This window comes from Paramormyrops kingsleyae, chromosome 9 (genome assembly GCF_048594095.1).
Source record: "Paramormyrops kingsleyae isolate MSU_618 chromosome 9, PKINGS_0.4, whole genome shotgun sequence".
Taxonomy (NCBI): Eukaryota; Metazoa; Chordata; class Actinopteri; order Osteoglossiformes; family Mormyridae; genus Paramormyrops; species Paramormyrops kingsleyae.
In genome coordinates this window covers 31,916,945-31,931,198 of record NC_132805.1, presented here as the reverse complement: position 1 = coordinate 31,931,198, position 14,254 = coordinate 31,916,945, and the positions used below count along the sequence as shown (strand labels likewise).

Genomic DNA, 14,254 nt, shown 5'->3' with positions numbered 1-14,254 from the left:
CTGTTATTTCCTTCCTGTTAGCAACTATTGATAGTAATTGATAGCTGACTTACTATGTCAATTTTGTTCTTTGTTTTAATTGCTATTAGCTATTGGACAGTTGCTCCAGGATATTCGGAAGGCTGGTATGAAATCTGAGTGAAAATATGAACTTAGTTCAGCCTTTGATTCCACTCTTCAGAATATCAAAGCTACTTAAAGTGCAGAAGAGGAACAGCTAAGAGAGATTAGCAAGTTCCTCATGTTCCTGGAGTATTTCAGTGGCCGGCTTGTGAAAGCAGAACTCAGAGGCTCTCTGAGGTTTCACACTGACCCTTTCACCCGTCTGGGGCTTGTTGGTTGTCAGAGGTGGGAATGAAAACCAAAGATGGTTTCACACAGTGACAAGAGATTGGGCAAGCTGTCCTTAACTCCTCTCTTTCCTTGTTGTCTGGTCAAACGTCGGTCTCCACCAAACTGTGACTCTTTGGCCTCTTAAGTCTCTGTCTCAGTCTCATTTTCCATTTAGTTTGGTTCCTTCGCACTTTATTTTGTTCCTGAAGTGGCCGCTGGAGGACATGGTTACAGTAAATTAGGAAATATGATGCATATCCATGTGCTTTAGTCGATGGCAGGAGACCAAACAGGGACTTGATTTATCATGGGGATTTGCATTTAAAAACCAACCAGACTGGCAGATCCAGTAAATGCTTTTATGGCAAACATGAGCTGGCTTGGCGCGATACTTTCAACAGATCAAAACGCACTAACCAGGAGCTTGCAGGCCAGAGAGATATTTCTGATGGTTCTTCTGATGCTTCAACAGAGCAAAATGAACACTTTTTCGAAGGTAAACATTGCCCAACTGTCCTTTTAATTAGATGTGTAAGCTACACCTGGTAATTGTGCTATTGTTATACGTCCAGTGGTCATTGCAGCAAGGCTCAAATGCAGTCAATTTAATATGATCTTATTTGTAAGGGTGAGACACAGAGGAACAGTCTGACAACAGGCCGTGACTCTCCAGGGTTTTCGTCACTGCAGTTATTGATTTCTGGCAGTTCCCTGGACTAATGACGCCTAGCTTGAGGACACTATTGAACCTCATTAAGGGACTCCACAATCCATCTGGACTGACCTAACATGAGCGAAGGGGTTCCGAGTGTGGAGACCCACCCAGGTCCATTCGATGGTCCGTCGTTGGTGTCGTGTTATTCCCCTGACGTTTGTACAGTGTTTCACGTTTTGCAGTCATATTTTGCCCCTTTTCATGAAAGTTGCCAATAATTCCCGAGCTGACTGCATGTGTGTTTTTGGTTTGCTGATAAACCGTTTTTTACTTGGGTCTTCTGGGGGACAAGCATTCATGCCCCGCCTTCCTGCTACCCCCCTCCCCCACAGACCATGACAAACGTAATTATACCAATTATATTCTTTCAGTTGCCCCATCAGCTGGCTGAAAAAAAATGCCCCCATTCCGAAATGGCAGACGATGTCCATTAGGACCATTTAGCGATAGCTTAAGGCCTGTGTGTCTTCTAGAAAAATGTAGCTAACATATTTCATGAATTAAAATGACTCTGCTTAATGCAGAGAAAGGCCTCAGAAGCAATATGTCTTTATAGTACAAAACAACACTGTCATTTATTTTGGAGATACGTTCTTCTAACTCTCTCAAGTATTCTTGTCCAAGAATAAACCCCATGATTTCAATTAATGGTGCACACTAGTGAGCCAAAGCTCACTATAATTTGACTGTTAAGATGCTGTCAAAAAAAAACAAATGTATATAAAGGCCTGGAGTTGAAACGGTGATTAGCAGAGATTGGGGGCAGCTCCCTGCCTAGTATTTAGTCTTAGACCCCCAGGGTCGGAGGGGGGGGGTCATTATAGAATAGTTGCCTGCACTGTTTACTTTTTATTTCTCTGCTTGAGGAGTCAGGGGCTTTACAGTTGACCTTTCTAAAAATGATGCAGGGCCTTGATTGGTACACTACTCCATCCAATGAATGCCTGGGAATTGCAAATGCCACTTGCTATAAGCCAGGATGCGTAATTTCAAAGGCACTTAAGTGATTTTCCAGGCATAAGTCAAGTAAGAATTTAAGCTTATGGCAATTTTGAATGCATGCGGTTGGGGGATCTTTGAAGGTTGTAGACCTTCAGCTGAAAGTTCTGGCTTGGTTTGATCAAGAATCGACTTCTTTGTTTTCCCTGTGGCTCACATTTTCTTACATGCCATATTCATCATTGTTCTGGTTCACCATAAAGAGACAAAGACCAATACCATATTCTGAACAGTTCTGAAGCCACTCATCGAAATCTTATTTATACCTTCTTGCTAAAACTTTTTACATAAAGGGAAAATAAACTTCATGCTAGCTTGCCATTGAGTATTTACTGAAGCTCTGTAGATACACACCCCCTTGCCCCCACTCTCATTTCCTTGCCTACGGTGACACATCGCTGCCTTTTTAATATCTTTCCTGTTTAATGTAACCTAATTCCCCTTAGTCGCGATTTGCGAAGAGAAATACGTCAAAATGAAGCAGCCCTCTGTTGAACAATGAATAGTAATTGTATCCTTTAATCTTTCTGCTTTAACAAGGTTCATTTTATTTAATGTCCCTGAAGAGGATCGAGCGGATGTTTTATACTGGTGTTCGAATTAAACCGTTGCTTAATTACAGCAAAGTATATTGCGGAATGATATTGGTGATGTTCAACAACTGGGTGAAGTCGCTTTGTGTTAGTTAGGGTAATAATGGGTAGCTATTTTATACACATACACTATATGGACAAAGGTTTTGGGACATACCCCTTAATCATTGAATTCAAGTGTTTCATTCAGACCCATTGCCACAGGTGTGTAAAAATCAAGCACTTAGACATGCAGACAGGTTTACAGCTATTTGTGAGCTCAGTGACTTCAAACTTGGTAATGCCACCTTTGCAGTAAGTCAGTTCATGAAATTTTCTGCGTGCTAGATATTCCACAGTCAACTGTAAGTGGTATTATTGCAAAGTGGAAATATTTAGGAACAACAGAAACTCAGCCATGAAGTGTCAGACCATGTAAAGTGACAGAGCGGGTCTCCGAGTGCTGAAACCCATAGTGTGTAAAAGTCACCAGCGCTCTGACTCAGTAACTGCAGAATTCCGAGCTTCCTCTGGCAGTAACCCCAGTACAAAAACTGTGCATTGGGAGCTTCATGGAATGGGCTTCAATAGCCGAGCAGCTGCATGCAAACCTCACATCACCTAGTTTAATGGCAAGTATCAGATGCAGTGGTGTAAAGCACACTGACACTGAACTCTGGAGCAGTGGAAACGTGTTCTGTGGAATGATGAATCTTCTCTGTCTGGCAGTCTGATGGACGAGTTTGGGTTTGGCGGATGCCAGGAGGAACGTTACCTACCTGACTGCTTTGTGCCAAATGTAAAGTTTGGTGGAGGAGAGATAATGGTATGGGGTTGTTTTTCAGTGGTTGGTCCAGGCCCCATAGTTCCAGTAAAGTAAACTCTTAATGCTTCAGCATACCAAGACATTTTGGACAGTTCTATGCTTTCAACTATTTTGGGGAAGGCCCTTTTCCATTCCAGTGTGACTGTCCACCAATGTACATTCCATTGGCATCAACTGAGGAGGTTCGATAAAGACATAGTTAGGTGAGTTTGATGTGGAAGAACTTGACTGGCCCTCACAGAGCCCTGACCTCAACCTCATCGAACCCCTTTTGGGATCAACTAGAATGGAGATTGAAAACCAGGCCTTCACGTCCAACACTAGTGCCTGATCTGACAAACGCTATTCTGGATGAATGCGCAAAGATTCCCACAGATACCTCCATACCAGCTCCATATTGATGCCTGTGGATTTAGAATGGGATGCTTTTCCAGATGTCCTGAACGAGGTCCCACATATATGCTGAGCACTTATTTGCTGGTTTTCCTTCACTCTCTGCATGGTCAAACTCCTCCAAAACCTTTTCTGCTGTGTTTAGGTCAGGTGAGAAGGTCATGTGATGGGACACAATTACTCTCCTTTGTAGGCGGCTTGGCGTGTGCAAATTTTGACAGGTAAACGCGAATATATGTATATAAATATATATTTAACTAAGTGAGGCAGAAAGCTGAAAATATTATTGATGATACTATGATGGCGTTATGTCTTCTTTCTTGTTGCTCAACCTTCATCATTGTTTTGCGCCCATATAAAACAGGTAGGCTGTGTCGGGCGTGTCTGTAGGCTGGTGTTTAGTGTGGGCTTGTTTGACGTCTGGCGACGGAACAGCTCGCCATGTCCCAGTCCGCTACCTTGTCTCTGCCTTTCTCGCGGTGCGGCTCTCGTTGCTCATTAAGACTCATTGCATTTTCAGCTCATGGTTAAACCCTCGTCCGGATTCTCCGAAAATGATTATATTTGTGATTGTCGGCTTAACTTTAAAAGGAACTTGGAAATTGTCCCTGGTATAAAAAAAATGTGACAATAATACTTGCTAAAAATGTTTTGCTTTGGGACATCGTTCCAAGATGTCAACCTGCAATACAAAGACGGACCAGCAGATGGGGCAAGGTGTGTGCACTTTCTAATATGTTATACACACATATCACTATGTCTATGCGCAACGTAATTAAGTAAACTATTAAATCTTTATTCCTAATGATTTTCTTTTTGCATTGCTTGACTTTTCTTTCTACATCGCTTCTATCAATATCGGTACTTTGGTATTTGAAATAAACAGGAAATATGTGCAAAAATATGGTGATTCATGGTTCGGTCCAGCCTCCAGTCAGTTTGGCAGTGCACGGTCGGGGAGGCGGGGGGGTCGCTGTAGTGTAGAGTCCGATGGCAGCTGTCAGACACGACCTCCGGGAGCAGTCCCAGGAACAGCATAGTCGATGGCTCTGAAGCTGAAGCTGTTGCTTTGTTTGTTTGAGTGTGGTATGGCAGGCGTGAGGCATTGTCCAGCATGCTGAGCGTTTCCTACAGGGAGTCCAGGTCAGTTCCCAGAGCAGAAGCTGCATTTCTGATAAGTTGATTGAGTTCGTTGGCCTCCCCTGTTGTGATGCTGTTGCCCCAGCAAACTACTGCATGGAAGATTTTACCTCTTGCCACAGACTGATTGAACTGCTGCAACAGTACTGAGACCGTCATGGTTCAAGTCTCATGACCTGTGATGTGTGGGTTAGGGAGACCAGGACACAATGGATGTGTCCACTTGAAGCTTCATCTTCAACAAAACAGTCTACTCAGTGTAGAACGCACTAGAGTGAACTCAGTCCTTAAAAAGTCTTTGTCTGGATGGGTGAAGGTTCTGTTAAGTAGGTAAATGACGGAATCATCCACTGCAGTGTAATACTGGTAAAGAAAGTACCGGAGGCTCTATAATGTCTTAACCAGGGTTCAGAGGCAGACAAAGATGAGCATTTCCAAGATCCTTCTGATACGTGATATTAAAGCTACCAGTTGATGGGCCTTTATGATGTATATAATGTTAAAGTCATTAGTCATTAAATTGTAATTTAAAGTTGCCCTTGAAAACTAGGAGCAGTCATATCTTCTGTCAAAGCCTTTTGTTAAACCTTTCGTGAACGAGTGAGTGACTGACTGCTCACAACCTTTCTATAAGAAAAGCATCATGCAATAAGTGTCACAACAAATAGCTTATGCAGATAAAGACCAGTAAAGACAGGTGTGTTTTTCTAGCTCTGAAAAAAAGTTTGAAAAACGTATGACATCGCATTAAAAGAATCTGGTGCTGGTGTTAACGCGTTACAGTATTTGCATAATGGACAGCAGGGAACTTACAGTATTAGTGTCGTCGTCAACAAACGTTAATTTTTTTTTGTTTGTGATGCAATAGTATAGCTCAGTTTGCTTTGTTTTTCTACAGATGTAGGCTATTCATTTGTGGAATAGTTGTAAGAGCTGTTAACGATCGCGAAAATGTTTGACAGTACTTCACAGAGAATTACCCGAAAACTACGGATGATATATATATATATATGTAGCTCTCAGTATTTGTAATTGTCATTTTTGGAAGAAAAAAAAAACCTATACCCTGCCAGTATAGTTCTATAGATGAATAATTCATAACATTTAATTTCCATTTCAAAGCATATATTACAAGGTTATTAAACATTTGATTTTTAAATTAGTAAGCTATGCTGTACTTCAAAATGATATGTGTATTTTTCAGTTTTTTTACATTGAAATCATTAATTTTCTCTAACATACACAGATAGCAAGACATTTTTCTCGTGTACTTTTTGGGCAGAAACTTATCAACTTTTTGCATTAAATAAGTTAATATTGACATTGAAGATTGTCGGTAAATGCATATCGAGAAACATGTTGAAAAGCGACGCTTTTCGGCAGAATTCGCCTGCGCCGCTCCTTTAAAGTGACACCATTGCGGTTTACTTATCAGAGATCATTTGCTGACGGTTGTATAACCGTAGATTTAACTAGTAACTAAAATAATACAGGTTATTTAGCAGGTCTGCCGCTGGGGCTGCAGAGGCTGCGATATAGCGCCGCCACGCAAATCAAAAAAAAGTTTTTGCAGCTGCCTTATTTCTGTTTCAGTTCCTGTTTGAAGACTTTCGGCGTTGTGGCATTTGGTTGACATAGTTTGCCTGCGGATTACCTTAACATGGCGCCTATTCAGCAGCAATAACAACCTCCAGAAGAAGATTTTTAATTGCATATTGCTTATTAATAAAACTAAAGTCACTTTTCCAGGCTCATACGGGGAGATCGCAGCACAAGAAGAAAGTATGGATTACGTCCTGTCATTCACCGGGAAGGGCGCCCGGTCCATCCGAGACGCGGTTTCCAGTCGAATGTGGCCCTCGTCGCCCAGAGAAGTTTACTTCAAAGACACTTTTGCCGATCGGACAGATTTGCTTGGAGAAAACGGCGGAGCCAAAGGTCAGATCTGCAGTTATATACAGCCTGTTAATGCTCGTCGGGCTCCGTGCAAACAGACTCTTTAGTGGGAAGTGGCGACGTTGACAGCCTTTGGACTGATGACATTGGCTTGCTGCGTGCGGATCTCCGAAAATGTTAACTTTTAAGTGTACAGAGTCGTTTTGCCGTCATGCTTTCCCCCCATACAGTACGTGTGTGCAGAGGCATGTTGTTGTACACATTCCACCCCACCCCCCCCATGCAGTACGTTATTTTGCAGTTTTCGATTTCTATATTATTTTGGGGCTTGAAGGGGTGATAAATAAATGTAAAACAGATTCGGATTGTTGCCGAGTCGCATACTTCGGCTGTTGCGCAGCTTTTGCCTGCATGCTTCGGGACCTTGGCGGGGGGGGGGGGATCATTGCACTTTACCCGTCGGGAACTTTTAAAGAAACGCTGCTAAAAATACTGTCGCTGCAGCGCATTACGCTGAATTAGCCTCCCCTTCCCTCTACTGCCGGCTGCATTTCTCCGCAATAATAGGATAATATCCCGAAATCCGATAGGCCTGTATTGACTAAGTTGGCCCAGGTTTGAAAAAACACCGAACATGCAAGTAAGCGATAAACACGTTATAAACAGATCTGCTTTACTGCAGCCGTCAAAATGGGGTTTTTAAGAGGCAGTGTTTGACAGATATCGCCAAAAAATACAGGTGGGATCAGGGTGGGTTAAAGTTTGCCGGGAACAGGAAAGTGTGTCGGGGCCTCACATCTGTCCAGCTGCACGGTGTCGCCCAGTGTGTCGCGTTATTAGGCTATAAGACATCGGGAAGCCTGTGATACTCGAAAAGTAATGTTTACCCTTTAGTAATATGTGAATTTAAGACAGTACGAAGTTAGACAAAGTTATCTAATAAACAAACAGTAATAAACAAACAGTAATAAACAAACACATCACAGAGCAGTGTCCCCCGAAACTGGAGACCTCAAGTTTGATTAATTACAGAGAAAATTTGTCACGTACGTAACAGGAATAGATAAATGTTTCCCGGTCAGGATTAAGCAGGTTGGACAGTCTAACGCCGTGGAACGTCCACAGATCTATATTAATAGTTTGTTACTATGATACTATTTACTACTGTATGTTTGCCTTGTGAGAGGACAGACGTTGACCACGTGGCTCGGATTCTGCTGGCCAAACTATGCTTATGAGTAATAACAGGAGTCTTTAAAAGAAAAGGGAGGGGCCCTTTCCCCATCGATTATTTGTAATCAGTTCAAGGACGGAATAAACCAAAACAGGTCAGTCATCAGGACAAATTAAAGAGAGAGATTAATAGGATGGCAGCGGCACAGCTGTGAGCAGTGCTGACTCATTGCACTAGGGCCCAGAAGCTTCTGGAAGAAACAGACGAGGCTGGGGGGGTCTGCTTAGTGGCACTGGAGCTGAAGCTGCAAGAGACTTGCAAACCCCCCCCCACACACACACAAACACACACCCGTTTGTGAGTGATGGATAAGTGTCGGAGGGAGGGGACATGAAGAGTGGTGTTTATGCTAAAAGGGTTTTGAGGGGCTATATGAGAAAGTTGGTGCATTCGGCGCCTTCTGATTTGTTCCTGTGATAAAGTGAGATTTAAAAATAATGAGCAATGAATATCTGTGCTTTGGGTGATCCTAATATTGCACATTAGCAAAAGTAATGAAAAAGTGGTCTCTGTGACCTCGACCAGGATGAGTGGTTAAGGGATGGATGGATGAGTGGGTTTTGCATATATTAAATTATTTAGCATTTAGAACTACACACATTCTGTTACATTTTAATGATAAAGTGATATTCTTGTGCCAAAGCTCGGCTGTAATATTCTTCTGCATTCTATTTGCTAGATTTCTCCAAAGAATCATTCCAAAGAGTCGTCTTTAGAGTAATTTCAAAGTCAGTCCCTCCAGAGCCTTTTTTAATGTGAGTCTTCTCTGAGAGTCATTTAAAAAGGACTCTCTCCAGAATCATTTTAATGAGAGCAATTTCAAATGTACTCTTTCCAGTTGTTTTAATGAAGCGTCATTTGAAAAGGACTTTGCCAGTCTTCTCTCAGAGTCACTTTAGTGAAAGTCTTCTCTGAGATGACTCTTTCCAGAGTCATTTAAATGAGTCATTTCAAAGGTACTCTCACCGGAGTCATTCCAACAAGAGCCATCAATCTAGAATCTCTAACTTGATACCCCAGACCCTATTTCTTCTTGAACATTGTCCAAAAGCCAGTTCTGACTGACATTCCGTGTAGAAGAAGGACTGAGAGCCTGTAATTTTTTAAACAGAACCTCAATGGTTTTGCTTCACCAAGCACACAGATGTCTTGTCTCTTGGTAATCTGATCACTTTTATGTCGTGCCTCAGTTTAGGGGCATATGATCTTTCCTTCAGATTTCATTTGGGATGTGATTTTCATGCCAACAGTGTTAAACTTGAGCAGCGCATATTACTATGCATGAAATGTTGAGGACGCAAGTCCCCGGGGCGAACGGCGAACGCAGAGTTATGTGAATGTCACTTTATGAATGCCGTTCGTTTGAGCCTCTATTATGCAGAGAGAGTCCAGCATGTGCAGTTCAACTAAACCGCTGACAGGAACCGAAAGAACAAGGTGGGAGAGAGAGCAGCTGCCCTGTCAAACCTGCTGGCTGTGGAAGGAGAAGGCAGCTTCCATCAGAGCTACACGTTAAGCGTCGAATTCGGGTTTGTGTAGATTGTAGTATTAAATAATCCTGATGTGGGTGTCATTGTGTCCCTCTTTACTTTCAGGTATCATTTTCCCCAAAGTGCACGTTGTCAACAGGCGTGCAGCTGAGACCCCCCTCATTCCGACACTTTTGAGGTCTGGGGGGGGGGGGGTCTGCATTAGCGCGGGCCATTCCGACACCGCATGTCGGGATGAGTAATGGGTGGCTACAGGGAGGTGGTTCCCTCGTCCAGCTTCCTGACGCGTCTGACCCGGTCGGCGGTGCCGTGGCGATGCTTGACGCTCTGCCCGCGTTCGTCAGCCCAGTCGCGCTGATGTGTGGCTGTGTGCGCCAGTCACTGCCAGCGGGATCTCCGTAGTGAGTGGCGTACAAAATACCTGATAAAACACAGGTGCTAATTGATCGCGGTGCTTTGAGGGTTTCCTGCCACTCCATGTGTTTTTACTCTAAAAGTTCATTACTGTGATGTCACCGGTTACGTATTGATCCATTTGGGGACGCGTTCAGAGACCTCCCCCAGCATCTCCCTGACATCCTTGCGGTTTTTACACTAACCTAAGCATAGGCGTGAGGCAGCGTTCGCGAGGGAACGAGAGCCTGCGATCCGTCGGACGGGCGGGAGTGGGCGTTAATGAGGATGGCCTCGAGACTCGCTAACTCTGAGCCGAGGATCGGGGGGTTTGATTAATTGACCTGGAGGGGGTGTTAATGAGGAGGAGAGATGGAAGCTTCCGGGCTCTGTGGTAGACGCGAACTTCCGGCCAGGCAGACCGCAGCGTGAAGGGGCCGCTCTGGGGGCTGGGGGAGACTGCAATGTGCAGCCTCTCCTTGTGCTCTGTTGTTGTTGTTGTTGTTGTTTGTGTAACATGCTGCAGTAACTCTGACATTCATTTCGGTGAGTCTGACTTGCAGCTGCAGTCAATTAGCACATGGGTTCTGAAACTTTGTAGCCCACGACCCTCAAATTAACAGTGCCAGAGACTGCGATCGCAACCCCATCTGTGGGGTTGTGGGTGGGGGAAGTTCCCCTTTATTATTAATCGCAATCATACTGAAATTGTCTCATGACCCCTGGTTTGGATGTGTTTTTCCAAAGCAGTGCATATTGTTGAGAGAGTGGGGTCAAACAGTCCCTGTGGGTTAAGGGCCTCACTCAAGGGCCTAACGGTCACATTATGCTACTGACTGTGGGATTTGAACCAACGACCTTCCGATCACAGGCACAGCACCCTAACCCTAACCCGCTGAGCCTCACACTCTGTATCAGACATTGACCCCAAAAATAGTTGTTTTTAATGGCGAAAACGTGATTCAAAACTACACTGTGTTACTTCCTGGATCCTTTAACGTCCTTTAAAGGCTATTTCGGTTATTAAATGACAAGGAGAGGTTCTTTAATTTAGTTTGAGGCTGCTTGCAGCTAAAAGCGTGTGGCGCAGCCTAATGCGGCAGAAAGGCGCTCTGCAGCCCTCTGACAGCAGCCGCGCAGACGGGCATGATGTGAGGCAACGGCACACGATCGCAGTGTGAAATTTTCCCTTTAAGTGGAGCTTGCATATAGCTGGAGAGCGGTCACGTGACTGCAGGCGCAGTGCCTCAGCGGCATTGCAGCCCCGGCGCCTATCCCTGCGCCCTCTCGTTAGCGACGCGGCGTGTTGTGTAACGCGGAGGGAGCAGAGCACGCTGATGACTTTCCTGTCTAATTACTTTTTGTTTACAGACTGATGCCAGCAGGCTTGAGTAACTGTGTTTTTTGTGATGTTTTGGAGGATGTGTTTGAAAAGCCCCGCCACGTAGGAAGGATGTTTCCCGCTCCTTGGTCGCCGCTTGTGGAACGTTGGCCTCACTATCCGTTAGTATGACGCTTCGATGCTTGTGGTGCCATTGCCATGACCCTGAATGGGGCAGTTAGCTAAAAGTGCTTCAGGAAGAATATGCAGCTCTGTAGACCGAGTCTTCTGCTTTCATAGTGCTGTAGCTAATCTGCGTTTGTTTCGGAAACTAATGACCTTCCTTGTTAGCCATTAGCAGCGCCCCCCCCCCAGAAGCTGCCAATGTGATTTGCACACCGCCATCCCAGAATGCATTTTGAACGTATAAATGGCCGGGTCACGCTTTCCGTGGCACTGCTGGCAGAGCGTCTACGAGACCTGGTGGAAGATAATTGGATTATCTCATTCGTGTTTTCTTTGGCTCGGGTCCCTGTCCGCCGTTGGGACTCTGGCAGAGGAAATATGCTATGCTGAAAGCCCCCCCCCCCCATGCAGAAGTACGTCTGTTCACAAAGCACCTGTTCATTACCAAAGGGACCCTTCCTTTCCGCCTTTCACAGCAGTGAACGAGGAGCCCTAAAAATAACTATCTGAGCCCGTCGCGGTGAGCAGTGGAACGCCTCTCAGAGAGGAAATCGCCTCGCTGTGTATTCCTCCAGAAGATTCCCACTGACATCCCAGTCGGGAGACTCGTCTGAGGAAAATCCGACCCTCCAGTTTCAGAATATTTTATTAATCCCCATTGGCTGGTCTTACAGTGGTACATGCCTTTTTTCTCTCGGGCTATTTTCTCTCAGGAGAAAGTAACGCTTAATTCTTTGACCGTCAGATGTACTGCGAGTGTCTTTGTGGAGGTGATTTTTTTTTTTTCCCACCTCAACAGATCAGCTTGTTGTGCCGCAGAGCGAGGAAGGATCCCATTAACATGCGGAAACGGGGCCTGTGTTAGCAAACTCGCTGCCTGAGCCCCGCTTTTCCTTGGGCTCCAGCTCCTCAGGTAGTTTGATGGAATGATTATCGTGAGTAACGGGTGTTTGTCAGAGTCCGAGTCACCCCCCCCCCTCCCCCCACCAGGGCTGTTAGCGGTCTCCCTTTGTGGGTGTCGGCCTCTGGCCTTCCACACCCCTCCCCCACTGCGAAATACGACTGGAGGAAGCCAACGTCCTTTTTTTATCAATATTCTTTTCAGGTGCTGCGTGTTCAGTATTGAAAGACTGTACCACCTTTGTTACAGTGGTGTCCGCAGAGAGATTCCATATGGATTTTTGGTGGTCATATTGCATGTCGTGCTCCGGACGTCCGACATTACCATATTCCCAACCGGTGCACCCCTGTGGAAATCTCAACCAATACAGATGACCGATATATTTTTGTTAATGTTACCGATAACGCGTTTAACCTTGGAGCCGCACATATCTATCGTGAAACTGATGACAGTGACGTTGCTTCTTAAGATCCCGTGAATGTGTGTAGCAGTCAGATCACATGACGCAGGCCGTGAGACATCAGCCAGTCACTGCACATCGCCGAACTGGGAAACTGTAGTGAGGTTTTAAGTGCTGAATGAGTTGACGAAATCCCTCGTCTGCCACTGCGGAAAATGGTTGGTCGTCCAATTGAGCTGGCATACAGTGAATCCCTGACCCCAAAGCCAATTGTTCTGTCGGCCGCAGCATCTTGGCACAAAGGGCAAGCCATAGTGCTGGTGTTGTGAAATTTACTGCATTTTGCCTTAACTTTTGCCGTTATTTGGAAACATTTGATGCCGGCCGGCCCTGTCTCAGTTGTCTCAAAACATTTTGCAAAAAAAAATGGCAAAAGGAACCAGATGTGTCGTGTTTTATTTCCTCATACGGGAAGATGATTCCTGAAAGAAACAAGCGTTTAACAGTAACTTAAAAACGGGTTATGAGGTCTGCTGTGTCTATGTGGATCATACTTAGAAGCCTAGATCTCCCCAGGAAGTTAATGGCTGGATTTCTTCACAGAGAGCAGGTCTATAGGAATAGACACAAATTTCTTTGCATTTTTTAACCCATCTGCTGTTTTTCATATTCTGAGCAGGTCCATCGGCTACCGCGTGTTAGATTTTCCGATAAGATCGCTTCACAGGAGCATTCCGACTTTATCTGTTCCGCGGGCTGTGCCGCACGTCATCGCTGCCAACTTCGCTAACAGGCACGGCTGCTATTTTTTATGTATTTTTTTCCCTAAACCACAGTCAAAGGGAAGTGACTCGGAGCATGTGAGAATGCGATGTTTCAACGTGACTGTCCGGCTTTTACACGGCACCCTCAGTACGGCAGACCTAGAGCACTTAAGCATCCAGAAGAATCCCAAAAAAAGCGCAGAAAAGGCAGAACGGAAAATTCTGGGCTAGCTATGCGGGAAAAAAATCCCCTCTGGGTGTTTAAGGCTGACACCCCCAGCTCCCTCCATGTTTGCTGTATACCGATCTGAAAAGACATTGTTTAAACACAAAATATGGGCGGGAGGGTGTTGGCCAGACCTCAGAAAGGCCGAAGGGGAAGGACTTTTAAGCGACATTGAATATCCCGGGTGTTCGGCCCGGTCCGTTTCTATCGAGCAGAACCGCGTGTCTGTAGTGGCGCATTCGGCTCGGCGCTTGTCTGGAAAGGTGGCCTCTTTTCCTCTTTTCTGGTGGCACAGAACTTGCTGAGGTTTAAATTTAGACCGCTGTTTCCACGGTGGTGCAGCCCCCCCCTCCCCCCCCCCCCAGCTGCCGGGGCGAGCGGCTCTCCGCGCCAACGGCGCCCGCTCAGCGTGGCGGCTAGAGCTAAACACCGAGACGAGTGGAGAATCACACGGCAGCTCCCCCT

General features: G+C 45.3%; 1 protein-coding gene across 9 annotated transcripts in view; it reads left to right on the top strand.

Annotated features, from left to right (window-relative positions):
* oxr1a (oxidation resistance 1a) overlaps positions 1–14,254 on the top strand; it is a 123,359-nt gene that overhangs the window by 72,100 nt on the left and 37,005 nt on the right. Inside the window, exons 1-2 of one of the 9 annotated variants that reach the window (XM_072716786.1) lie at positions 4,498–4,555; positions 6,728–6,916. The exons of 3 other annotated variants lie outside the window; for them this stretch is intronic. In XM_072716786.1, coding sequence (XP_072572887.1) covers positions 4,513–4,555; positions 6,728–6,916 — 232 coding nt within the window. In that variant the 5' untranslated portion in view covers positions 4,498–4,512. Of the gene's footprint in view, positions 1–4,497; positions 4,556–4,825; positions 4,982–6,469; positions 6,917–8,897; positions 9,638–14,254 lie in introns of those variants that run through there. 5 more of the 9 variants (XM_072716789.1, XM_072716790.1, XM_072716791.1 and 2 more) reach the window with 5 other exon arrangements.